Source organism: Narcine bancroftii, chromosome 2 (assembly GCF_036971445.1).
Source record: "Narcine bancroftii isolate sNarBan1 chromosome 2, sNarBan1.hap1, whole genome shotgun sequence".
NCBI classification, from domain to species: Eukaryota; Metazoa; Chordata; class Chondrichthyes; order Torpediniformes; family Narcinidae; genus Narcine; species Narcine bancroftii.
Window position 1 is genome coordinate 313,365,915 of NC_091470.1, and position 25,772 is coordinate 313,391,686.

Below are 25,772 nucleotides of genomic sequence, written 5' to 3' on the forward strand. Positions count from 1 at the left end.
ATCTTTGAGAGAAACTTGCAGGGGTTCCTGGTGTTCTGTCAAGCTTAGAAGTAGAGATTGAAGGTTTGTTGGGTGCTAGTTCCAGTAGACTTTGAAGTAACAGGTAGCGATTTATTTTACAGATGGTACATTCTGTGTGCCAGCAGTGATTATCTAGGATTGTCAATCAAGTTTAAAATATGACACAGCCATTATTCTGAGGATCCCCTTTGAATCCGTTATTTTGTCCTGACATTTTTCTCAGGGATGCAAATAGAGAAGATCAGGATGACATTTATTTTTATTATGTTTTTCACTCCTGCATTGTACCAATGATTGAGATTAGTGTCCACTGAACATAGTGGAGAAACGTGTCATTTGAGGATCTTTGCTACAAAGACGATATCCAACATAATATAAACGTTTTACTCATCGTCAGACCATTCTTCGCCCTTTTGGAAGGTGTGGGAAGTGGGATGGAAACGTTGATCACAGCTTCAAAGGAGGCGCGCATGCGTCGACATCCTATTTCCCATCAAGCATCGCGCGGAATTTCCGGTCAAAATGTCTCCTGGCATGTTCCAGTTTAACGAGGCGCGACAGAAGTTTGGTGTAAGGACTTGTCGTTTCTCAGTTGTTGTAAAGTGATGACATTGATTGTACTGGGGGTGGAATTGGTCGGAGGTGCAAGTCAAAAGCGATTCTGAGATCTTTGTTGAGAAGGGGAAATTGCCATCACAGGCCTATGATAGCAGACACGACATTAATTTTAATAACGCCCAACATTCGTGACGAATTGTTGAATTTCATATAATTTACAACAAGGCCCTCGAACCCCTGTTTATTGAAAGTGTGTATTTCGTTGGCCCTAGTTTTAGGCACCGATTATATGTCAGAGCCTTTTTTTAAGCGATATCGGTTAATGAGTCAGGCAGATGACATAAAAACACCAATTTTCATTGAGTGTAATTAATTATCTGATGTTAACTTAGAGGATAATTATCTGATGTTAACTTAGAGGATACGTAATTAAATCTTCATTTGAAATCTGTTTCTCTGATAATATTATACCTCAACAGTGAAAATTTACCTAAATTATTATTTTAATTTTTTAATGAATTTTAGCTCAAGAGTGAAGGTTCAGGGCTTTCCAGCATTCTTAATTGTGTAGTGCCTTGCAGTGTTAAAACATACCTATTTATTTAAGAGAAGGTTTCCTGGAGTATAACCAATATCTAGCAGGAAATTTGTCGGATGAAAAGAGAATTCTATCAAATAGCTTTTTAAAAGGTACAAGGAATGGTTTTTGCTGCACTCTGGTCATGTCGCAAACCTGGTTTGGAAAAGTGTAGGAAGGTGCTTGGATTACAGTATTTAGTTGAAGAGTGGCGACAGCTTAAATTTAAGTGAACAGATTATTGTTAACATTAGTTTTGCAGATCTGCAAAGCAATATAAAATGCTAGTGAGTCTGGGATACTTTTAGAAGTCAGGAATTTAAATGCAAGCATAATGTTCAGTTCCAATCTCTGCTCTAAAAACAGGATAAGACTGGATAGATTTTTTTTGGATTGGAACTAAGATTTGTTATAGATAGAGAATTTGGGTTAAAAAAGGTTTAAGTTAAAATGTGATGATTAGTCATAAAAGGGGGCTAACCACTGGAGTTTAGCTGGAAAATGTTACAACAGACTTGCAACAGATTTAACTACAGAGAGACATGCAGGAGCCAAAGATTGATAAGGAGTGAAAAACAGAATTTGGTGTGAGCAGAGGTCATGAATGATCGTGGTGTGCGTGACTAACAGTAATCAGGATGATTCTGCAAAAACTAACCAATTAAAGCAGTGTAGTGGAGATGCCGAAGGACAAGCAAATTGTATAAAAAACAATGCACTGTATGTATCGGGGCTTGACTTGGCAAGAAGCCGGTTGAGTCCAACTCTGCAGACTTGAGAATAAAGCTTGTCGTGTCACCGATCTTAAAGAGACTCATTTGTGAGAATTTGTGTTTCTGACAGATTTACATGGATGGAATTGGAATTTAGAGAGTACATTAGTGAACAATTTTAGGAAAGTCAATGCTCAAATGACACCTTAAAGAGAACTATGGATTGGACAGGGTCAAGACCATCTGAAACTAGGTGCCATAAATACAAGATAGTTCAAGTCCAGCTTCATCTCCACAAATGCAGTACTCTATCTGAATGTACTCAAAATGTAACCTTAGATTTTTTGTTTGTGCTCTAGTCTTGATATGATTTTAGTGGATGTTGACTCAAAACCAGTTGTTCCTGTTGTTCATAGTCACTCCCCTTTTGCATTTGCCATGTTACATTGTAAATGTATTGAATCTGCAAAAATTATTAACTTTGCTGGAGGATTCATCTGTGGAATCATCATGGGTGGAGAAATTAATGAATGAGATGTAGAGGAAATTGTTTTGGTTAATTGAAAACATTTTTTTGACATTTAAAATAATGTTTTTTCCTTATTTCCAGATATTTAGAAGCTATTATTTTCTTATTCTATGGTATTTTTTTGGTATATTTATACAATTGTTGAGTTAGTCCCAAATGGTTTTATTTCATGTTAATTCAAGCCCAGTTTCAGTCTTGAGCTGACTAATTTGCACAAAAAAACTAGAACAAACTTCAGATAAGTTGAATTATCACACAGCAGGAAGATTGTTCTTTTTGAAAATCCAAACGCAGTTTTGTTAAGACTTGCAGTGCAAATTTTTTTTTAAAATGTAGTCTATTTTCAGAATTAAGCACTGGTTTATTTTATTTTACTAGATTTGTACGAAAGAAGCTTTGAAAAGTAAAAATATCAAGCCTCTAATTCTTGTCTTCAGCCAGTTGAGTGGAGGGTAAGTACATGAAACCCCTTCCCTTGTTGTGCCATTAAGATCATGGAAATTCACTCTTGGAGAATTCACTGTTCCACATTTTGAGATTTGGAATAAATTTACATTTATGAAATTAAAAAAAAGTAAATATGTACATTTTTATCTCTCATTTGTTGACAAAATGCACAGCTTATATGGCTTCCTGTCGCAGAAAATAGGACAGAATCCAAAACCTATATCAGTTTTTTTCCCCTCCCCTCAACCCATGAAAATATCATTTAAATAACATTGCTTTTTTATATTTAAACCATCAGCTTGCAAGAGATGCTGATGTGTCTGTATTTTGTATGATTATTTGAGATGACATGTTCAAAATTTTTGTTTGTTTTTAAATGTAGTGAAACAGAAAAGAAAACAACCCTGGATCAGGCATTCAGAGGTATTCTTGAAGAAAAAATTGTAAGTAGCATTTAAGTATGGCAGAGTAGTTTTATACATTGGCCAGAAAATATCAATTGTTCATAGGCTGAGCAATACAGGTGGACAATTATTATGTTGAATGTACATGGTTTGAAAATAAATTGCAGTGTTGGATGTGCATATGTTACAACAACCATTTATGTAACTTGCTCATGACAACACAAAAGAACGCTATTTGGCCTATCACAGGGACAACTTTTAATTTTTAAAGTAAACATACAGCACAGAAACAGGCCATTTTGGCCCACAAGTACATACTGAGGGTGTAGATTAATTGCGCAGCATGTACTCGTGGGCCAAAATGACCTGTTAACATGCTGCATGTCCAAAATAAAATTTAAAAATGAACAGATACATACAGGCTTCCTATCTCATCAGTCCCATTTCCCCTCCTTATTTTCATATTGTCAACCTATGCAATCTCACGAACCCTTTAATTCACATCTATATTAAGTATAATTTACAATAGCCAATTAGTCCCTTAGTATGTCTTGTGATGTCAGGAAACTGGAGTGCCAGTGGAAACCCATATCATCCTGGAGGGATGTGCAAATTACACAGATAGCTGGATCAAACCTGCAAATGGAGTTGTTGGGCTGCAGTGTTAACTCTAGTGTCACTGTTACACTCTCATTATGTATTAGTATTAATTGCATTAAAAAAATCTTACAAAGAAGGACAGTAACAGGAATAGATTATTCAGTGGCTTCAAACCTGATGGCCTCAACAAACCTAAGTGCAGAACACATTGATAAACATAGAAATTGGGAAAGGAAAATGGAATGAAGAATGAAAGTATCTCATTTTGAATACTGGAACTGGAAGAAATTGAAGTTACCATCAGCAGATTTTGTTTTATTAACCATATGTTTGCAATCAGAACCACTCTTAGAGGATATCTTGTAAATGTACATTGTAACTAAATGTTTAATGTTTTGAGGTATAACATAACACTCCATTTTTTTCAGCTCCCTATACCTATCTAATAGTCTCTTAAAAGACCTATTGTACCTGTCTCTACTACTGTTGCCAGCAACGCATTCCATTTTTAAATTTTAATTTGGACATGCAGCATGTTAACAGGCCATTTTGGCCCACGACTACATGCTGTTCAATTAATCTACACCCTCAGTATCCTTGTGTTCTGCCTTCAAATTTGACCTTCTGAAATGGAACTGATCATAAATTAAGTTTTTCAAGTAAAAAAATTTACTGAAGATGAGGATTTCCAATCAATCATTAGTTTTGTTAATAATGTCACTTAAGTGAAACTTCACTGATTGTGGAGACGTGATATTGTGTCCAGTTTAAAATTAGTTCATTGTATGGCACTTCATCTTTTGGATGCTTGGAGACTAATTACGGTATGGTCCCTAAGAATCTGAATTACTCTGAATCATTTGATTATATGTTCCAGAAAATATAATTTCTTGCAAAGAATTTTGACTTGGCAATTTATTTCCTTTTTCAATGCAACTCCTCACCTATTATCACCTAATTATTTTCTTTTATTCAGTTAGGTTCTTAAAGTTCTTCTGAACTAAGTCTTATTGGATGTTTGGCACGATTTTGAGTATCTTGCAGATATTCAGGCTTAATTACTCGTGGAAAAGTAACTTGTTTGGTCCTCGGATTAATGGAGGACAACCAACTTTATGACTACAGTACATTTCCGTTTATCTTAAATGCTTGGGACATGACCCATTTCGGTAATGCAGGTTTTTCGAATGATCAAGAAATTTCTTTGAAAAGTACATGAGAGCTCTGTTGATGCAAAATGATGCAAAACTTGACAGATCCCCACAAGAGTTGTATCTTTGAACAATCCACAAGAGCTCCGTTGATTCCAGTGGCTTCAGAGCCCACTTGAGCAGTTGGGTGAAATATTGCCCTTGCAACTGTATCTTTGACCAGTACATGAGAGCTCATTTGATTCAAAATGGTACTAACTGCACATCAGGGACCCACCCACCCCCCCCCCCCCCCCCAACCTTGAGAACGGTGGTTAAAAAAAAATCAACTCTTTTCGAATTGTAATATCATACCCAATGTTAAAATTGCCAACGTTTGTCTGTTCTTTGACAATCTGGAATACTCCCCTGGTAGGTGTAAGCCTCAAGACAACAGTTTCCATCATCAGTACTGCAGACTAGCTTCTATGACCAATAGAGCTAGTGGAGTTGTTCAAGTGAACCGGTATGGACTTGAAGGGCCGACATGGCCTGTTTCCGTGCTGTAAATGGTTATGGTTATATGTCTCAGCCAAAAAAACTTTTCAGATATTTGAGAATTTTGGTAGATTGGTATCTGGATCATTGGAAACGTACTGTATTAATGTCTGGTATAGAGAGTTGTAATAATTTTGTTTTCTTTTTAGTTGGAACAGGGCAAATATGAAGATTTCTTGTCTATTATCTCCCTTAGTATTAATGGAGTCACTGAAGGTAATTTCACATCTAGAATGAGCACTTACTGTCTAAATAATTTTGAAAATTCTATATAGAATGTAAAATATTTTGGTTATGCATCTTATGATATTTGGCAGTTATGATCAAGAGATAATTAAGTGCACTTAAACACAGTAGGTAATTGACTGAAAGCTTGATTGTGTAAATGTAATTCGCATGATGTTGCTGTCTCAGAACAAATTCAGATTTTCTGAGCCATAAATTAAAAATGCTAACTCAAAGTTTTTTCAATGTTTCTTGGACAACAGAGTACAGGTTTCCACAAATGATTTGCAGTTTAATTTTAAAAAATAATTGTGGATATGTACAGGTTGACATTTAGTGATGAGATTTATTTTGTGATAGGACTTGAAAAGTGTCCATTATGTGAGTGGAAAAACTCAGGATGCTTTATGTTTCTGTGAACCTGCAAACTCCACAAAAGAAAGCATTAATTGCTCCCTTTTATGGAAGTGATTAAGAAATAGAAATACACCTTATTGTGCTTAGCATGTAAAACAGATATCTGTAATTCAGTTCTATTTCCAATTCCTCAAGATGATGTAGCTATGCCTGAATATGAGACAATGTCCAGCCATACACTAAAAATTGGCAGGTAACATTTGTGCACATGAGTGTCAGGCAATAACCACTTTAGGAGTTTCTTTTCCACAGATATAAACAGATTAAAGTGTCTCATCTCTTTCTGAGGGATATTTGAGAATGAGAATTATTGGTTTTGCCAGTGAAACCCTTAGTCTTGTGAATTTTTTTTAGAAAAAAAACTAGCATTTATTGTGAATAAGATATAATCTTGGACTGACATCTTAAATCTAGTAATTTTATGAGCATTCTAATTGTGATACGAAACAATGTGAGCAGTCCAAGCACAATTTAATGGTGTATAACAAAATATTGGACAGGTTGGGCAGCATCAGTAGAGAGAGGAACATAGATATTGGTTAAATTAACTTTTGAGTACTCAGAAGTGTTATAAATAGGTTTCAAAGTGCACAGGAAAATATGGAAGCAGAGAAGAGAAAAGGGATCTATGTTAAGAGAAGGGATCATGTCAGGAAAATTTTATGATGAAAGGGAAACTATTACAGTGTGCACAGTTGCTAATGAGATATGCAAGGGAACAAAAGTTCAGGCCAGCAGAGGTATAAACTGAGTAAGAAGGAGAATTTATATAGTTGCCAAAACAAATACAGAAACTGGAAATTTTAAATGAGGGGGGAGAAAGCTAATTATCTGACATCATTGACTCATGTCTGGAAGGTTGTGAAGTGCTTAGTTGAAAAGTAAAACACAAAAGTCTGCAGACACTGTGGTTGAAGTAAAAACACAATGCTAGAGAAACTCAGTAAGTCAAACAGTGTCCTTTAGAGCAAAGGTAAAAATACATAACTGGCATTTCAAGCTTGAGCCCTTCATCAAGGTAAGCATAACTGATGTCAGTCATATATTTTGACACTGTTTGACCTGCTGAGTTTCTCCAGCATTGTTTTTGCTTAGTTTAAAAGTCATGTGCTGTTCATCAGGCTTGTGTTCAGCTATGTTAATTTCTGCAATAGCCTTTTAAGATGAAAAGTTGAATGTTTTTACTTAAAGTTGGTGTGATTACATAATAGCTTCTTCTGTATACATTAAAATTTAAGATTTAAATATTTAATTTATTGGTGGAAAATGCATTGTTATTTTGCACCTGGTGAAAGTAACATTTGTTTTAATAATATTATTGAAGCTAATAAGTACCAGAATTTTTTTTAAACGTCGTAATATCATAACTTCTGCACATTTAGGTATCTGCTCTGCAACAACACCCTTTATACTGCTCGGTGATGTTCTTGATTGCCTTCCTCTTGATCAGTGTGACAGAATATTCACTTTTGTAGAAAAAAATGTTGGAACTTGGAAATCTGTAAGTAATTCTTGGATTAATTGTTCAAAAGAAATGGACAATATACTTGTATTCATTCATTTCCTGAGAAAAGGACAACTTAATAGGGTTTCCTTATTTTCACAAATTAATTTTTCAATTGCAGAATACCAGGTACCTGAGATGAGAGGTATAAACTGAGAAAGAAGGAGAATTTATATAGTTGCCAAAACAAATACAGAAAGATGGCACATGCTGGGATCTGGAGCAAAAATAAACAAGCTGCTGGAGGAACTTAGTGGACCAATTAGCATTTGTAGAGGCAAAGAGATGAAACATTGAGCATCCCTATGCTTCTACAAATACTATTCAGCCAATTGAGTTTCTCTGGCAATTTGGAGATTTTTTTTTGCTCTTGAAAGGAGCTTATTTGCTTTCATGACTTTGGTCAAAGATTGCAATGAAGTCCCAAAAAAAAGCACCAAATTGATCAGTATTGCTAAAGTACCAACTGGGTAACTTGGATGTTCAGTAGTTTGTCAACAGGAATTGTGATCAAAGTATTCCCTTTTAGTTTTTCAATGCTTATAATGATAATGAGTTTATTGTCATATACATTGTTCACTGTACATATGCACCAAAATTCTTACGCAGCAGCTGGACAGGTGCATTTTTTTAAAGACAAAACTGCAAAAACGATTAAAATAATGACATAAAGTGCTGCTCAGCAGGTCAGGCAGCATCTGTGGAAAGAAGCAGTCAACATTTCCTACTGGAACTCTTCATGTGGAATATCAAGAATCCAGATGAATAAGAGGGTGGGTAGGGGCAGGAGCACAGGGCTGGAAGATGATAGTTGAGGGAAGGGTGGGGGGAGGGGAAAGTTGGAAAGGATGAGGAGCAAAAGGACCAGAGAGATAAAGGAATGGGAGGGACAGAATAAAACTGGGATTAGGGATTACTGGAGATTGGAGAAGTCGATATTGATGCCATCTGGCTGGAATGTAAGGTGTCATTCCTCCAATATGTGTGTGGCTTCCACCTGGCAGTACACAAAGCCATGTGCGTTACTGTAGACAGAATGAAGGGGCTCAACTAAGCAGTTTCCTGAGTCTGTGTCCAGTCTACCCAATGAGGAGGTTGCATGGGAAGCAATAAACTAAGACTTTGATTTCACAGGTCAAGTATTGCCTTAGTTAGAAGAACTATTTGAAGCCTTGAATGGTGGTGAGGGAGGGGCTGTAGATCCAGGTGTATTTCTTGTGGTCACTGGTAAATTGTGGGGAGAGAGGTGGATGGGGAATGGTGGTAAACAATTAGTAGGAAGGGATGATATGGAGAGGGCAATTGCCAACAGAAAGAGGAGGAGAGGTGAAGATGTGTCTGGAGATAGGATCCCATTGTTGGTGGCAGAAACTGTGGAGAATTATGTGGTAGATAAGGATGAAGGGAGTCCTACTCCTGTTAAGTGGAGGTGGGATGGATTCCACATAGTCAACAAAAAGACAGTCATAGTTGGGGCCCATTTTAGAAACCTAACTGGCAAGGCTCCCAGCTTTTTTTTCCCTGCTATGTTCATGACTATGTTAGTGCTACATTCTGCACCTTTGGTGAGCTCATTAATTTCATCAACCTCCAACAAGTTCCACTCTGCCCTCAATTCTACGTGGTCCATCCTCAGTAACTCACCTTCCTCCTCATCTCTGCCTCCATCTCGGGGAAAACAGTCTATCTACAAATATCTTCTATAAACTCACTGACTCCTATGGTTACCTGGACCTCTTTCCTTGACCATTCAGGGCTGCAAACAATTCTTAAAATTGAGGCAACACTTCACCTGTGCATCTATACTGATTTACTGCATCTGGAGCCTCCAGTCCGGCCTCCTGTACATCGGGAAGACTGAACACTTATTAGTAGATTACTTCATTGAGCACCTTGGCTCTATCCACTGCAACAGTTGCGATCTCCCACTTCCCATCACCACACTGACATGTCTGGTCATGGCCTCGCGTGCTTCCACACAAATTGCAGGAACAGCACATTGTATTCTGTCTTGATAGTCTCCAAAAAGATGGCATCAACAGTGTCCTCCCATTTCTTCTTCCTCCCCCTCCCAATTTTCACTCTTTCTCACTCCTTCCTTTTCCTTATTTCTCATTTCTCTTTTCCTATCCCACTAGCCTTACCTGCCCATCATCTATACCTCCTTCCTCTAGCACTCCACTGCCTACCCTTCTTTCCTTCAATTAATTCATCCTTCTCAGCCCTTTGTCCCTTCCCCCTCCCACCACCAACCAGTCAGTGCTCCTCCTTCCCCCGCACCCTCTTATTTGGGCTAAGGCCCAATTCTTGGTATTGCTGGTGAAAGGTTCCAGCACAAAACATCAACTGTTACTTTCTGAGGATGCTGCATGACTGCTGAGTTTCTCCAGCAATTGGTAAATTGTTCCAGTTTTCCAGCATCTACAGACTTTTTAAGTTTACCTCCTAAAACTATCAACTATAATGGTATGCTTAATTGAATTAAAGAGAAAATAAATGTTCAGTTATCCTAGTACAAAATAAGTGACAGCAATGGTATCAGAGCAATCCCTGATTAGTGTAACAAGGGGAGATTCAAGAGCCTGATGGTTATTGGAAATAAACGGTTTTTGAAAATAGAGGTGCTGGTTTTCAGGTTTCCACACCTTTTGCCCAAAGGTAGGAGGCAGAAGAGGTTGTGTCAAGGGTTATGAGGATCCTTGTTGATGTTGGCTGCCTTCTTAAGGCAGTTATCCATGTGGATGCATTTATTGACACTCAATTACTATATTAATAAACAACTATATAGACATTCACATCAGATCCATGTTGGATTCTGATAACAGTGGCCACCCATACTCTCCACACTCATGCAGGTGTGCAGACTTTGCAGATGGACTTTCACACATACTCCCTGTTCTCTTTACCAGTGTGGGTGCAGCTCTCTGCAAGCACTGATTTATCACAGTCTACGGAGCAGTTGAGGTGTAGTGCACACCTTACCCGCGACACTTCCAGCAATGTTCACAGTAGCGTCCTGGTGTGGAGCAATGTCCGGGGCTTGGACCATGAGGCAAAGAGGGAGAGAATGTGCTATGTGTTGACGTTATATACAGTTTTGATCTGAGTGCTTAGCCAATAATGACCCAAGGTAATTTAAACGCGCTAACGCCAAGGGGTGCAGTAATGGGTAGCCGGAGTCCAACCTTAATTGATTGGTGATGTGACTTCTGAATATGTTTCAGACAGGGAAGATAAGTGACCTGTAATCCACAATATTCCAGACAGGCAGGGGGGGCCAAGAGTTTCTCCACAATCCACATTTAACAGAACTGCTGCATCACCTCCAGTGACTTGACTTCACAGCTAATTTCTCTTGCTCTCTGTGAGGAGTTCATGCAATCTTCCCCAACCATGTGGGTTTCCCAAAGTTGCTCTGATTTCCTCCTACATGCCAATGATATGCTGGTTGATACATTACTCAATTTAAATTGGCCCTACTGTAGAGGTCGGTAGGAGAATTACAGTGAAAGAGAAATGGTCACGTGGAAATTAGTTTGGAACGGGTATTGAAAGCCAACATAAACTTGATGAGCCAAACAACCACATACATGGAAAGAAAATGAAAAGGAAATGTATTGGGAGGGTTGTGAGCTAAACTTTGAAGTGGCTGCAGTAACAATTGTTCATTTGTTTTCAGGCAACATTTTACTCTGCTGGAAAAAACTATTTGTTAAGAATGTGCAATGGTAAGTGAGCCCAAACCAACTGATCTTATCCTGACTCTTACAAATTGGATGAACAGAGTTGCTATTCATGATTTAATTTTTTAAAACAAAAAAAATCTCTGTTAATGATAGCACCCAGCCACCAGATTGTTGTTCTAAACATATTTGGGTTTACTGATGTCTTTCATTCAATTTGATCTGCATGATCCCATACGTGAGCAATGAAGTCCCTCACAAATGCTCTCAGAAATGGCCAGCATGCCATTCAGTTGTTCCATATCTGCAAGATGTACAAAAAAATGAGAAAGGACCATCTCGCTATCTTGTCAACAAATTAAAGTCAAAGTTGGTTGCAAGCCTTCTCAGAAATACCTTGGCACTGGTGTCAAAGATAGAAATGCTGTCTCAGAGACTAGTAGACTAGAAATATCAGTCTATTGCTCAATTGCTATCATACCTTACTGATAATTTGTCATAAACTACCATCACAATTCCCTGAAAACCAATGCCCTCATTGGGGCTGTTATAGTCATAAACAGGACCTGACAACACAATGTCACACACAAGAGAGAACAGTTGGGAGTCCTCAATGTTGACAAGAGCCCATAAAGTCTCATGGCATTAGGTCATGCCTGAGCAAAGAAATCTGAATACCACCAACAGTTAGTCAACTGTTCAGTTGACTAATTAGTAGTCGTTTGCAGGAACAACCCTTGTAAGAAGCATTATGTCCTAAAGGCATAGCATGCACTTGGGTGATGGATGCTTATATCCATTAATGTTCCAATTTGTAGTTTGTCTCACTTTCAATATCTGAGTTAAATTCATTTACAAGACCTGTTTATGACTATAACAGCCCCAATGTGGGCATTGGTTTTAAATGGAACCGATTTAGTAATAAATTTGCATCCAATACAGGAGTAATATTTAATAATGAGGTTTGTCATAGTCTATTAGAAACCTTAAAAACTGTTTTTCTTGTGTCCTGTTGACTACAGCTTTGCTTCCTCCATAGAATAATATAGCATAGAACTGGTCCTTCTACCCAACTAGTCTTTTGTGACCAATTCTGGGTTAATCTCATTTTTCTCCACTTGGTCCATATCCTCACTCAATCAACTTCTGCATGTTTGAACAGCACAGTATGGGCTCTTTGGCCCATTATGTGGTGCCTACCTGCATAAACCATACTCCACCATCTGTTTAACACTTTCCAAGTTCTCAGCCTATAAACCCTGTATTTTTCTTGCATCCATGTGCCTAAGAATTTTCTAAACATCCATATTGTATCAGCCTCCTCCATCACCCCCAGCAATGCTTTCCAAGCACCTACAACTCTTGTGTTAAATAAATAAATAGAGAGAGATGAATAGATAAATAATTGGGTTATATCTGACTTCTCCCCTAAACTTTCCTCCTCTTACCTTAAACTTATCCTCTGGTATTTGCCATTGCCACCCTGGGAAAATGCTGCTGGCTGCCCACCCAAACTTTGTCTCTTATTCTCTGTTGCTCTGAGGAGAAAAAATTTACTCATTCAATCTTTTCTTCATAAGAAAAGTGTTCCAATCCAGGAACCATCCTGGTAATTCTCCTCTGCACCTTCTCTAAAGCTTCCTTCCACAACCTTATAATAACAATGCAATATTTCTAACCACAATTATATGGAGCTGCAACATTACTTTGAAGATCAAGAACTCAAATCCCTGAAATTAATTTATTTCAGAAAGTATTTCTTAAAATAGTGTTGGCCATAGCTAGGAAATGTGTAGCAGTGTCCTGGAAACTGGATAGATGGCATGAGAAATGCGTCGTAATATTCCTCTGGAAAAGATCTCTTATAATTTAAGGAATAGAAATGATAATTTCATAAAAATTTGGTCTCCGTGTATTCGATCTATTGGTGTTATAAATATATTAATATTATAAAATTGTACACAATTCACTCACACACACACACACACACACACACACACTTAGAATTAGTTGTTATATTTATATAGAATTAGTTATTAATTATGCACATAATTATATGTAATTAGAATTAGTTACTTCAATCTTAAACTATATCCAGTGTACTCTGTCTCTCTTTTCTTTGTTCTTTTGTTTTCTTCTCTTTCTTTTCATGTCTTTTATGGGGATTTTGGAGTGGGAGGATGTGGGTGGGAGGGAAGGGGAGAAAACTGTTGGAAAAAGCATGTATTAATTTTGGTATATTATCTATTATATTTGTATATGATCTTTAATACAATTAACAATTAAATTTAAAAAATTTAAAAACTCAAATCCCTGACTAATGATGCCCAGCTCACCATACACCTTCTTAACCATGCTGTCAACTTGCATAGCAACCTTGAAGGGTATATGGATGGACCCCCTATTTTTCCACACTGCTAAGAATCTTACCATTAACTACATACTCTGCCTTCGAGGTCAATCTTCCAAAGTGCATCATGGAACGTAATATATAGAACATAAAAATCTATAGCACAGTGGAGTGCCTTTAGCTCAATGTTGTACTATCATAATTATTTGCTCTACCAACTGCCTAGAATTTCCCTACTGTATAACCTTCCATTTTTCACTGCTCCATGTACCCTTCTTAATTGTCTCTTAAAAGATCCTATTGATCCTGCCTCCTCCACTATCGCTGGCAGTGCCTTCCATGCACCCACCACTCTGTGGAAAAACACCTCTGTATGTGCTCCCAGGCATCTTAAAATTATGCCGCATGGTGTTAGAAATTTCAACCCTGGGAATAAGCCTCTGGCCATCCACACGATCAATACCTCTATCATCTTGTACAGCTCTATCAGATCACCCCTTCTTCTCCATTACTCCAAGGAGAAAAGACTAAGCTCGCTTGACTTAACTTCATAAAGCATGCTCTCTAATCCAGGCAATATGCTTATAAATGTGCTCGACGCCCTATCTACTGCATTCATATCTTTCCTATGGACAAGGACCCTGAGATCACTCAATTCGTCCACACTGCTTCGAGTCCTCCTTTTAACATTGCATTCCGCCTTCAAATTTGACCTACCGAAATAAACAAGCTCTCACTTTGCTTGGTTAAACTCTATCTGTCACTTCTCAGCCCACATCTTCCTCCTATCAATGTCTCTTTGTAATCTCTGTTGTCCAGACTATCCTCAATTCCACCCACTCTTATCATAAATGTGTCATCAATTTACACTTTTCTGAATGGAACTCTATCTGTCATGTCTCTTTCCAACTATCCATCCTATTTATTGTAATCTCTGACAACCTTCTACACTATCTAAATCAGGGGTCCCCAGACTTTTTAGACTGTCACCCCCCCCCCCCCCCACCTTCAGAGACTCATGGTCCCTCATCAACTCCTAGGCATAGAATCCGGTGCTGGACAGGGAGGGGACAGGTGGCTGGACGGAGCGGGGGGCTGGATGAGGTACCCAAACATCCGGTTTTAGGCCAGGCAGTCTTGTTTTTGAGCCCTCTGACCTCCATCTGGCACTACCTCGAGCCAGATGTAATTTGTTCTCAATGTGGGGTGTAGGCCCAACACCCCAAATGAAGGGCAAATTAAGGAGCAGAAAGGGCACTTACCTGTTAAATGCAGCATCCTGGAATCCACAGGCTGCACGCTGCTATCTGGTGCAGAATGAGGGGGAAGCATGATGGTGACGCACAATGATTCATGGCAGGTAAGCCTCCCTCCCCCCTCCTCCGCACAGGACTGGTGGTGACAGCTGTGCTGAACTGGGCAAGGGGATGGGGAGGCACTATTTGAAATTGCAACCCCACCCCCCAGCATTTATCAACCCTCTGGATAGTCCTTTCAAATACTTTGGAGACCCCTAATCTACATCCTCTCCTACCTTCGTGTGATCTATAACCTTGTTGACCTAAACCTCCACTTCATATTTGTAAAAATCACAAAGAGCAGGGATTCCAGAACAAATTCCTGAAGAACGCTGCTCGTCACTGACTTCCAAGCAGAATACACTCCCTTGTTTACCACCCTCTGTCTTCTGTGGACAAGCCAATTGCAAATCCACACAGCCAAGTTTCCATGGATCCCATGCTTCATGACCTTTTGGACAGAGGAACCTTGTTAGATACCTTACTGAAATTCATGTACAAAACATCTATCCTACTTCATCAATTTCTTTTTTGTCTCCTCTTTGAAAATTTCTATTAGGCTTGTGAGGTACTCTGTCCCTCACAAAGCCATGCTGACTATCCCAAATAAGACTGCTTTTCTCCATATGCTTGTCAAATCCTGTCCCTAACGATCCTCTTCAATTGTTCTTGCCTAATTGCTATGAATTCAGCCTTTCCCCGGTTAAGCACATTAACCTATGGACCAATCCCAACTTTCTCCTTAAATATTTTAAAACTAATGGTGTTATGGTCTCTGGACCAAGTGTTCCCACACTGTCACTTGTCATCTACCTTGTCTTGTTCCCTCAGGGGACATCCAGCATTACATCCTCTTTGTTGAGCCCTCAATAACATTGATTGAGGAAGCTCTCTTTCACACACCAAACAAATTTACTCACCCAAGCCCTTTGTACAATGAGTGCCTGTTACGTCATAGGCCAGCAACAATAGAGGTTCACCAAGACAGTTATTTTTAAAACAATCTATTTATTGATAACTATTAATAATATAACAACTTGTCGCAGCCCGCGGCCCACTCCATGGGCCGACACAGCAAACAGTCGTCAAACCTGACGATCGGGCAGACAGTACGCGGGATGAAATGCCCACTCCAATGGGCTGCAGGAATAGTTGTCAAATTGGCCAATCACAGCCAGCAGATTGGAGGGGGTCCAGTCTGGGCCTGCACATCTGGGACAACCAATCAGCAGCCTGCCTTGCTCAAGCCACACCACAGAGGTGACACAGCCAGCTGCCTATAAAAGGCAGAGCTGCAGCCCATAAACTCTATTACACTCCCTTGCTATGCGAGTCTTCTTTCTACCCCGAGCTATAGCCGTAGCGACCCCACTACAGTGGTGGCCTTGACTAGTCCAAACAGAGCTTTGGACCCAACGATGGAGGAAGAGCCTCCAATCAACACAGTAGCATTGAAGCTGCCAGGCTTCTGGATGTTGCAACCATGTGTGTGGTTCCAGCAAGCCAAGGTGCAGTTCGCCATTCGCCGGATCTCCGCAGATGACCAGTGCTACTACCATGTGGTCAGCGCCCTCTATCAAGACATCACAGCCCACATCATCAACTTCCTCCAGCAGCCCCTGGAGCAAGGGAAGTATGTGGCCATCAAGGAGGTATTAACCCGCACTTTCAGCTCTCAAAGCATGAACGTGTGGCCCAATTGCTGCTCATCAACGGATTGGGGGGCAGGGCCCCTTCCACCCTCATGAGCAACATGCTGGCCCTCAACAATGGGCACACCTCTTGTCAGCTGTTCCAGCAGATTTTTTGGAATGGCTGACTGAAGACATCTGTCTGCTCATCGCAGAAGAAGGCTTCGACGACCCCAGGAGGGTAGCTGCCCGAGCAGACGTGCTATGAGCGGCAAAGATGGACTCCTGCGTTTCACTTGAACAGATGACAGCACCTCGTCAGCAACACCGAGCCAGGAAACCCGTCAACTGGTCATCATTGATGGCTGCGACGACTGGCCAACTGCATAGCCTCCTCCACATCCAAGACTCTATCGGGCCGACCTTTCTTGGTGGAGACTGGGGCACAATATAGTGTCCTTCCCTCTTCCAGCGTAGAAGCCCACAGCAGCAAGGTGGGCCAAGAGCTTCAAGCAGCAAACGACTCCAACATTCGGACATTTGGCACCCATACAATTCCCCTCCGCTTTGGGGACAGACAATTCACCTGAAAGTTTACGTGGCGCTCGTACAACAACCATTACTGGGTGCCGATTTCCTGAGAGCCAACTCGCTACTGGTGGAAATTAAGGGGCGTCAGCTGGTGCATGCCTGGACATTCCTGACACTCTCGCTCAAGGCCAGGCACTGAACTTACTAACCTCCATCTACACTCGGTGAGTACTGCTGACAAAGAATTCACTCGAGATGGAATTCCCCTCCATCGCAATGCTCCATTTCAACTCGGCAGAACTCAAACACTGGGTGAGACACCAAATTATTACTGAGGGTCCTACCCTCCACACAGGGCAAGGTGTCTTCCCCTGCCCCTCTTTCCCTCCCCCCCCCCCAGAGAAACTCACCTGGCTAAAGAAGAATTTCAAAAGATGGAGGAACTCGGCATTGTGTAGCACTCTGATAGCCCATGGGCCTCCCCCTCCATATGGTACCTAAGGTAGCTGGAGGTTGGAGGCCTTGCAGAGACTACCACCGCCTTAACCAGCCCATCACTCCCAACAGATATCCCGTGCTCCATATGCAGGACTTCACCGCTAATCTGCAAGGGGCACAGATATTCTCTAAGGTGGACACCATCAGATCCCAGTTCATTCCGATGACATTCCCAAAACTGCCATCCTAACCCCCTTTGGATTGTTTGAATTCCTCCACATGCCATTAGGGCTGAAAAATGCGGCTCAGACTTTCCAAAGGTTGATGGACGCACTGGGCCGGGATCTGCACTTTGCCTTCATCTACCTCGGTGACATTTTAATATCCAGCCACACTCAGACTGAGCACACCGCTCACTTAAGACTATTGTTCTCCAGGCTAAGCGAGTTCGGTTTAACCATCAATCTGGGCAAGTGGCAATTTGGCTGAGAGACCATTGATTTCCTGGGCTATCGCATTGACCAACATGGGGCAAGGTCATTACCCATCAAAATGGACACTATTCATTCCTTCCCCAGAGCAACGACCGTGAAAGGACTGCAAAAGTTTGCAGGTATGGTGAATTTTTATCAGCTGCACCTGCAGCGGTTGGGGGTGTGCTTGAGCAACTGGTTAACGGACAGTGGTAGTTGCTGGCCTTTTTCAGTAAACACTTCAGGCCACCAGAGCTCAAGTACAATGCCTTTGATAGGGAGCTGTTAGCGTTGTATCTGGCAATTCGGCATTTCCATTACTTCCTGGAGGGCAGGAAGTTCAAAATTTACACAGACCATAAACCACTTATGTTTGCTTTCAGCAAGGTGTCATACCCGTGGACAGCCAGGCAACAGCGGCACCTGTCCTACATATCTGAATTTTCGACGGACATTGAACATACCGCTGGCAAGTCCAGTGTGATAGCTGATGCCTTGTCCCATCCAACCACCCTAGCAGTGCATGACCCTGCCCTGGGTATCGACTATGCAGCCCTGGAAAATGCGCAGCAAGCAGACTGGGCAGCACTTACCTGCCTGCAACTGGAGGACATCCAGATTTCCCCAGGTAACCGCACAGTGCTCTGCGACACCTCTATTAGTAAACTGTGTCCCGTCATTCTGGTCTCATGGAGGAGGCGAGTTTTTGATTCTTTACACAATTTGACTCGCCCTGTATTCAGGACTACAGTTATGTCTGGCACAGCCTCCGTAAAGAGGTCATTCAGTGGGCCAAGACGTACTCTTTGCCAGACATCCAAGGTCCAGACCCACATTAAAGGCCCTCCGCAGCCTTTCGAACTAGCATGCCGCTGTTTCAGCCACGTGCACATAGACATTGTGGGGCCCCTACCTGTATCTAGAGGTGCACCTTATCTATTGACCATGGTCAACCAGATCACTAGATGGCATGGGACAGTGCCACTACCTGACATGTGCAAGGGCACCTGGGTCACACGTTTTGGAGTCCCCGAACCCTTAAAATCTGATGAGGGCCCAATTCACTTCCAGCATGTGGACCACCTTAGCAAATGCCCTGGGGACTCAACTCCACCACACCACAGCATACCACCTGGAGTTCAATGGGCTGGTGGAGAGGTTCCACAGGCACCAGAAGACAGCTCTGATGACCTGACTCATCTGGACCGAACTGGGTAGACAAGCTCCCTTGGGTCATGCTAGTCATCCACACTACCCCTGAAAGAGGATCTCGATGCATCCTCTGCCAAGTTGGTCTATGGTGTGCCCCTGATCATCCCGAGTGAATTTGTGGCTGCTTCTAAGGACTTGGGGGAACTCCCAGCAGCTACATTGTCTCGACTGTGCAAGTGCCCGTGCTCACTAGCCCCAATTAAGCCTTGGCGGCAACTGCCCTTCAGACTGCGTGTCTCAGTTACTGGACTCCTTACTGGACTCCTTGGCTCCACGACCATCTCTGTACCACCCCCCCCCCCTCACTCGGCCTGAGAGGTGGGATGGTCAGGGTAGGCCATGGCAGGTCTGGTCCCACCTCCTCCAGTTCATGGACCTTGGTATCAGTCAATGCTCGTAATTGGTCAATGTGTCGCTTCCACAATCTGTCCCCCACTGGGACAGATTATGAGGAGGGGCTCAATTTTTATAAGATTACACCTACCATCCATGGGTCTTTATACTGTCTGTAAACTTTTACCAGAACTCTCTCGCCCACTTCCAATGTTCTAGGTGAAGTTTTTGGCAATGCTATTTTTTGCAATCAGAGACCCAGATCTGGATGAACTGTGGACAGTGTGTGTGGTAAGGTTTTGGATCTTCTGGGATGACTTCAGATTCGGCCACCCATTAAGGGTAAAGTATAGGATCTTGCTTAATGTTACTTCTTTTCGGGTTTCCTTTCCGATCGTCTGGGCTGTAATGGGCAGTTGTTGAAGTTGTTCTTGGTTGACGGCTGCTGCCTCTGCTCTCCATTTAATAACTTCTCATTGTTCTGTCTCGGGTAGCGGCATGAGTGATAAGGCATCTGTATGGCTGTTGAGTGTTCCTGGTTTATGTTTTATATCATAGTTTTACGTCGCTAGTAGCATGGCCCATCTTTGAAATCTGGCCACAGCTAATACTGGTATATCTTTGTGTGGCCCCAGGATTAAACTAAGAGGCTTGATCAGGGTGAATCTTCTCCCGTAAAGATATTAGTGGAATTTTTTTTTTTACACCAAATGTTTATTGCCAATCCTTTTTCTAGTTGGGCATAATTGCGTTCGCTTGTGGTTAATGTTCGTGAAGCATATGCTACTGGTTGCCCACCTTTTTCTGTGATTTGGGATAGTACTAGTCCCACTGGTGAAGCATCCACGGCTGGTGTAATTTCTTTATTAGGGTCATAGTGGATCAGTACCATATTTGTTAACTTTAGTTGATCGACTGTATTTTTAGTTTCTGTGTTCCAATACCATGTTTGATCTTTCTTGAGTAATTGGTTCAGCGGCCTGCATGGTGTAGGCATATTAGGGATATGTTTTCAGTAGTGATTAACAAGTCCCAGGAAGGACTGTAATTCCGATTTGTTGGTTGGGTATGGGGCCTTGTGAACGGCTTCTGTTCCTGCTGGATTCATTTGCACCCCCTTATTGTCGACTGCAAACCCAAGGTATGTGACTGAGGGACGCATGAAAACACATTTATCCTGATGTAATCTGTTGTAGTCTGGTTAAAACCTTTAAGTGCTCGCTGTCGTTTCGGCCCATGATGACGATATCACCTAGGTAACCCCCAACTGAGAGTCCATGTAGTAATTTGTCCACTATTTGCTCCTGAAGTTCCCAGGTGGGGATTGATTGTTAAATATTCCCTTAATTTTTTTTGGTCCAATTCTCTGTTGATATGCTTGTGACAAATCTAGTTTTGTGAATTCTTGCCCTCTGTTTTGTGCTTGGAATAATTCTTCTGCCTTGGGCAGTGGGTGTTCGTGTATTTTGAGTGACTGCAATCACTGCAAATCTCAGTTTGCTTTTCATACGGGTACAATGGGCGCTGCCCAATTGCCGTCTTGCATTGGTTCTAATATGCCTTCATGCTTTACTCTGTTTAATTCAGCATCAGTTTTCCCTTTCATAGCAAATGGGACTGTTCTGGCTTTGAAGAATTTTGGTTCTACATTATCTTTTAATTGCAGTTTGGCTTGAACACCAACTAGTTCTGACTGGGAGGTGTCTGTGTGGTTTACATTTTGTATTGAACCAATTTCCAGCCAGTCTCGGGAAATGTGTTGTGACTAGTTTCTTCCGAAAAGTGCTGGTCCCTGGTTATCTACGATGTAGAGAGTGAGAGTGCTTTTCGTTGCTGTTGTTTCTATTGCACTTGGACCGAAAATTTTCCAAACACTTGGATTCTGTCTGCTCTAACAGATCTTAAGAGTTAGTTCAGTTGCTTTTACCGGGTGGTGTAGCAAGCATTCCTTTACATGTAACGGCATTAGGGACACCTCTGCCCCTGTGTCTAACTCCATCTTCAGGGGGTGTTCGTTTATTTTTAACTGTATAAAGATTGCTGTGTTCCCTCCATTTATTCCTCGGATGTGTAATATCTCGAGCTGAAATTTCAGGAGCTTGAAAGTCAGTTGTTGGGCTGTAATCATCATCGTTGCCAGGTTGCCTCTCTCTCTCTGCAATTGTTTTGACTTTAGTTTCCTGATTATTTGCAGGCCACCTGCGATTTAGAAGTGGACATTTAGCTTTGAAATGTCCTTCTATTTTGCAATGGTTGCATTTAAAATTTTTGAAGAAACAGTTTTCTGGTTGGTGGTTATATTTCCTACAATGGAAGCATTGTTGGCAGGAAGACCTACTGACCAGTCGGTCTGGTTGACTCACATCCAAGTTTTTATCTGCCAGTTCAGAGCTGCAGGCAACCCTCTATATAATCTATAATGTAACATCTTCATCCATTGCTAATAATTTTTGCCTTGCTTGGCGATTTTCCAACTCCATCACTAGTCTGTCTCGCAGAGCCTGATTTAGAGACTGCTCAAAAAGACAGTGCTCTGGCAGTTTGCACAATGATGCCAGGTATTCACTTACTGTTTCTCCTAGACCTTGTCTCCTTTCTTAGAATCATTGCCTTTCTGCCATAACTGGTGGTTTGGGGCTTAAATGGTTCCTTAATTCATTTAATATATTTGTCCCTGGATCCTCCAGGGCTAGCAAGGCTTAAGGAGGTCAAATATTTTGCTGCCCATTATACTGAGGAAGTGGGCACATTTGCGGTTTACGGGACCTTCCGTAATATTGTGGGCTACGCAGTAGTGGTTAAACTGTTCTAAGTAGTTATCCCAACTCTCTTCTACTTGGTTGAATTCCCTGAACTTTCCCTCTGCCATCTTGGCGCACTTTCACGTTGATCTTTTGGCGGAATTTTGTTGGGGTCGTTAGATAGTGGTTTTCTACCTTCACTTGTTTTCCTTCTCACAGTTGGTGCATGGAGTATGTGTAGGGTTTGTTTTATTCTTGTCACCACTGTTGCGTATGCATTCACACAATTAAGACCCGGAGACATGATGCTTTCTCATCCTTCTATTAGACTAACATGGCTACTGACACACAGGGTTGTATATATGGAAGGATGACATCATGACGTGGGCATCATGATGACCAGCAGAGGGCAGGCTTATACCCAACATGTAGCATTTATCAAATGCCCTGCATTTTTTTCAATAAACCTGCAACTTCGACAACCACAAGGTCAGTGAGCAGATTGAAATACTGTCACCTGTATGGTCCTTTCCAACATTCTGATTTCACATGTATTCCGACTGCATGATCATCATCAGATCCAATTTCTGAAAGTGAAATAGACCATTTTGTGGGAGTATCTTAACAGCAGATGGAAAGTCAGTAGCAGTTTAAGAAATTTATTCCAACACCCCCATCTTGGAGCAGTTAGGGGTGACAACTTTGGCAGCACCCTTGAGCCCCACAAAATGCATTGCTGAATGCACATTCCAAAGCATAAGCCTTTGTGCAGTAACTATTCAGCTATCCCAAATATTCATCATCTGGCTCACCATGTGATATTTTCAGTGCTCCCTTTAAATACCCTGGGACCCCTTTTAGATACTCTTAAAACTTGCCAGATTCACTTGAAAATGTTTTATGATACTGTGAATGTTTTTTTAAAAATGTAAATTAAAAATGTGTTAAGAGAATTGATAGGAATAACATACAAAAGTACCAAGCATGTCTGATTATCAAAATTTTAATGTTTCTTTGTAATTGTCATGTGTTGAACTAGTCAGCAAGTGGAATGGGGATCATAATCTTTTCTAAATTTTAGGAGTTCGACCATTATATGCAGACTATGAATAAAAATCAAACATTTTTCCCCACTGTTTAAAAGTAATGACTTAAAACTGCTAGCATAGTTTTGCAGCACTTGTGCACATTGGTGGTATGACCTTGGTAAATAATAAATCCTATTCATTGTTAAAAGTTTATGATAGATGGAATAATTAAAACTGTACATTGAAATAAAACTACATGAATTAAATTTATCAGAGGTGATATTCAACATCTAAATTGTTAAGCATCTTCATTCTGAGTGAATTCCATTTATCTTATTCTGTTTGTAATCCCTTGATCCAGCTTTTTATTTTGATATTTTTAAAAAATCACCTAAGATTTTGATTCTTTTTATTTTTCAATTCTCAATACCAGAATTGCTTTAAACATCAGATTATTTGTCCATATTTTAAAAAAAATCCCAGACTAAATCCTAAGTAAACATTCAATGCATGCCATTGGGTGATTGATGACTTGTTTTGGAGTTTGAGATCATGTTAAGTACAATCTTATCAATGGAGTTTAAATTATTAGTAGTACTTGGGTACAAGTCATTCACTTGATCATGGTGGGGCATCATTCAGTTACCAAGTTATTGGAATTGCATGTTTCTAAATGTAGTTGAGGAAATGGGCCTCATTGATACATCTCCAAAGTTGAAACTAATGGTAGTAATCTGTAGGTATTGCCGAAATTTAAATTTATAATTTTTCTGTTCACAACTTGTGTGAATTTACCCCCAATGTACCTTTATTATCTGTATAAGTTCCTTTATTATGTTGTATTAGTTGCCATTAGATTTATTGTTGTCTTCTTGTGCCACATTTATTATTTTAAAGATCCTGTGCTTAGTTACTACACTGTGTAATCTTTGAGTCTAAGCTTTTGAGTTCGATATATCAGTGAAAGTTCTTGTGATCCAAATTCTCTGATCTTGAATATGTAATTCTCATTGTTGAAGTATCCGAGTAAAAACAATTAGCTCCAAAGAAAGAAAGTAGCTACAAAATTTTATTTTCTGACTACTGTACTGAAGCTACATGGAACTCCAATAATATGTTAGCGTTCAGCACCTAATAGCCTAAAAACACCTGAGATTGTCCAATCTCAGAAGCTAACAGGTTCAGGACTGGTCAGTACTTGGAGGGGAGACCGCCTAGGAACACCAGGTGCTGTAGGTTTCTGTGAGGAGTGTTGGATAAAGTGGCAACTGTCTGTCTGTCTCAGTAGATAAAAGTTAAAGAATTTTTAAATGTAGTACAGGGTTCCCAACCTTTTATCCGGAATTGTCTGGACCAGACACCTGCCATTGCTCAAAATCTTCTGGATTTCAGAATCATTTTAAAATGGCAGTCCCTTTAAGCAAATGTGATGAGATTGGACAATCTCAAGTGTTTTTAGGCTATTAGGTGCTGAACGCTAACATTTTATTGGAGTTCCATGTCGCTTCAGTACAGTTGTCAGAAAATAAAATTTTGTAGCTACTTTCTTTCTTTGCAGCTAATTGTTTTTACTTGGATACTTCAACAATTAGAATTACACATTCAAGATGAGAGAATTTGGATCACAAGAACTTTCACTGATATATCAAATTCAAAGCAGGGGACACGGGGGTGTTAAATTAGATAAATAAAGACCATAATAATATTAGCCTGTTTTTTATTTTAAAGTAAATATTTAAACTAAAACTGGCTCAGACATCACAGTGCAAATGCAGTAAACGCACATTACAGCTCAAACATCACATCAGAATGAACTCTTTTTAAAGACTTCTTCCAGTGTTATCTGTTTAATTAAGAGGTTTCTATCTAAGCAGTCTCTCTTTAATTGAATAAACAGCCATGATCTCACGCTCACTGATAAATGAATGTTGTTATCCCACCAATTAACTGATCGCACATTTTAACTCTATCATCGATGGGCATTTTATTCACCTGTGTGCATAATGTCTTCGTCCTCATCACGACTCTCCTCATGCTTATTGGTCTGTTACATCATTTCAGCAATTTCCCCATCACTCGAGGAATGCACAGCGGGTGCATCATTGTCAATGTTCAGCACTTCTTCCATGTCATCTGCCTCTAACATGCTTACATTTTCTACTGCAACACTTCTGGCATAGGAAATGAGGTTAGCGATCATCCTCCTCTCATTACTGACATGAAAACCTTCAAAGTCTTCACCTGTAGGCTCATTTTCATCGAACATTGTTCACGTCCAAAGTCTATGCCAAGCATGTTTTGATGTTGCTTCAGTTACATTTCTCCATGCATTAACAAGTTCATAATCTACAGAAGTTTTTTCACGATAGAT

At 40.5% G+C, this 25,772-nt stretch overlaps 1 protein-coding gene across 5 annotated transcripts in view; it reads left to right on the forward strand.

Moving 5' to 3' along the window:
* The first annotated feature begins 520 nt into the window (after positions 1 to 520).
* thoc1 (THO complex 1) overlaps positions 521 to 25,772 on the forward strand; it is a 57,858-nt gene continuing 32,606 nt past the window's right edge. For 4 of the 5 annotated variants that reach the window (XM_069921692.1, XM_069921693.1, XM_069921694.1 and 1 more), the window contains exons 1-6: positions 521 to 591; positions 2,777 to 2,850; positions 3,228 to 3,288; positions 5,687 to 5,753; positions 7,562 to 7,680; positions 11,363 to 11,411. In XM_069921692.1, coding sequence (XP_069777793.1) covers positions 544 to 591; positions 2,777 to 2,850; positions 3,228 to 3,288; positions 5,687 to 5,753; positions 7,562 to 7,680; positions 11,363 to 11,411 — 418 coding nt within the window. In that variant the 5' untranslated portion in view covers positions 521 to 543. Of the gene's footprint in view, positions 592 to 2,776; positions 2,851 to 3,227; positions 3,289 to 5,686; positions 5,754 to 7,561; positions 7,681 to 11,362; positions 11,412 to 22,277; positions 22,863 to 25,772 lie in introns of those variants that run through there. The other variant, XM_069921697.1, reaches the window with a different exon arrangement.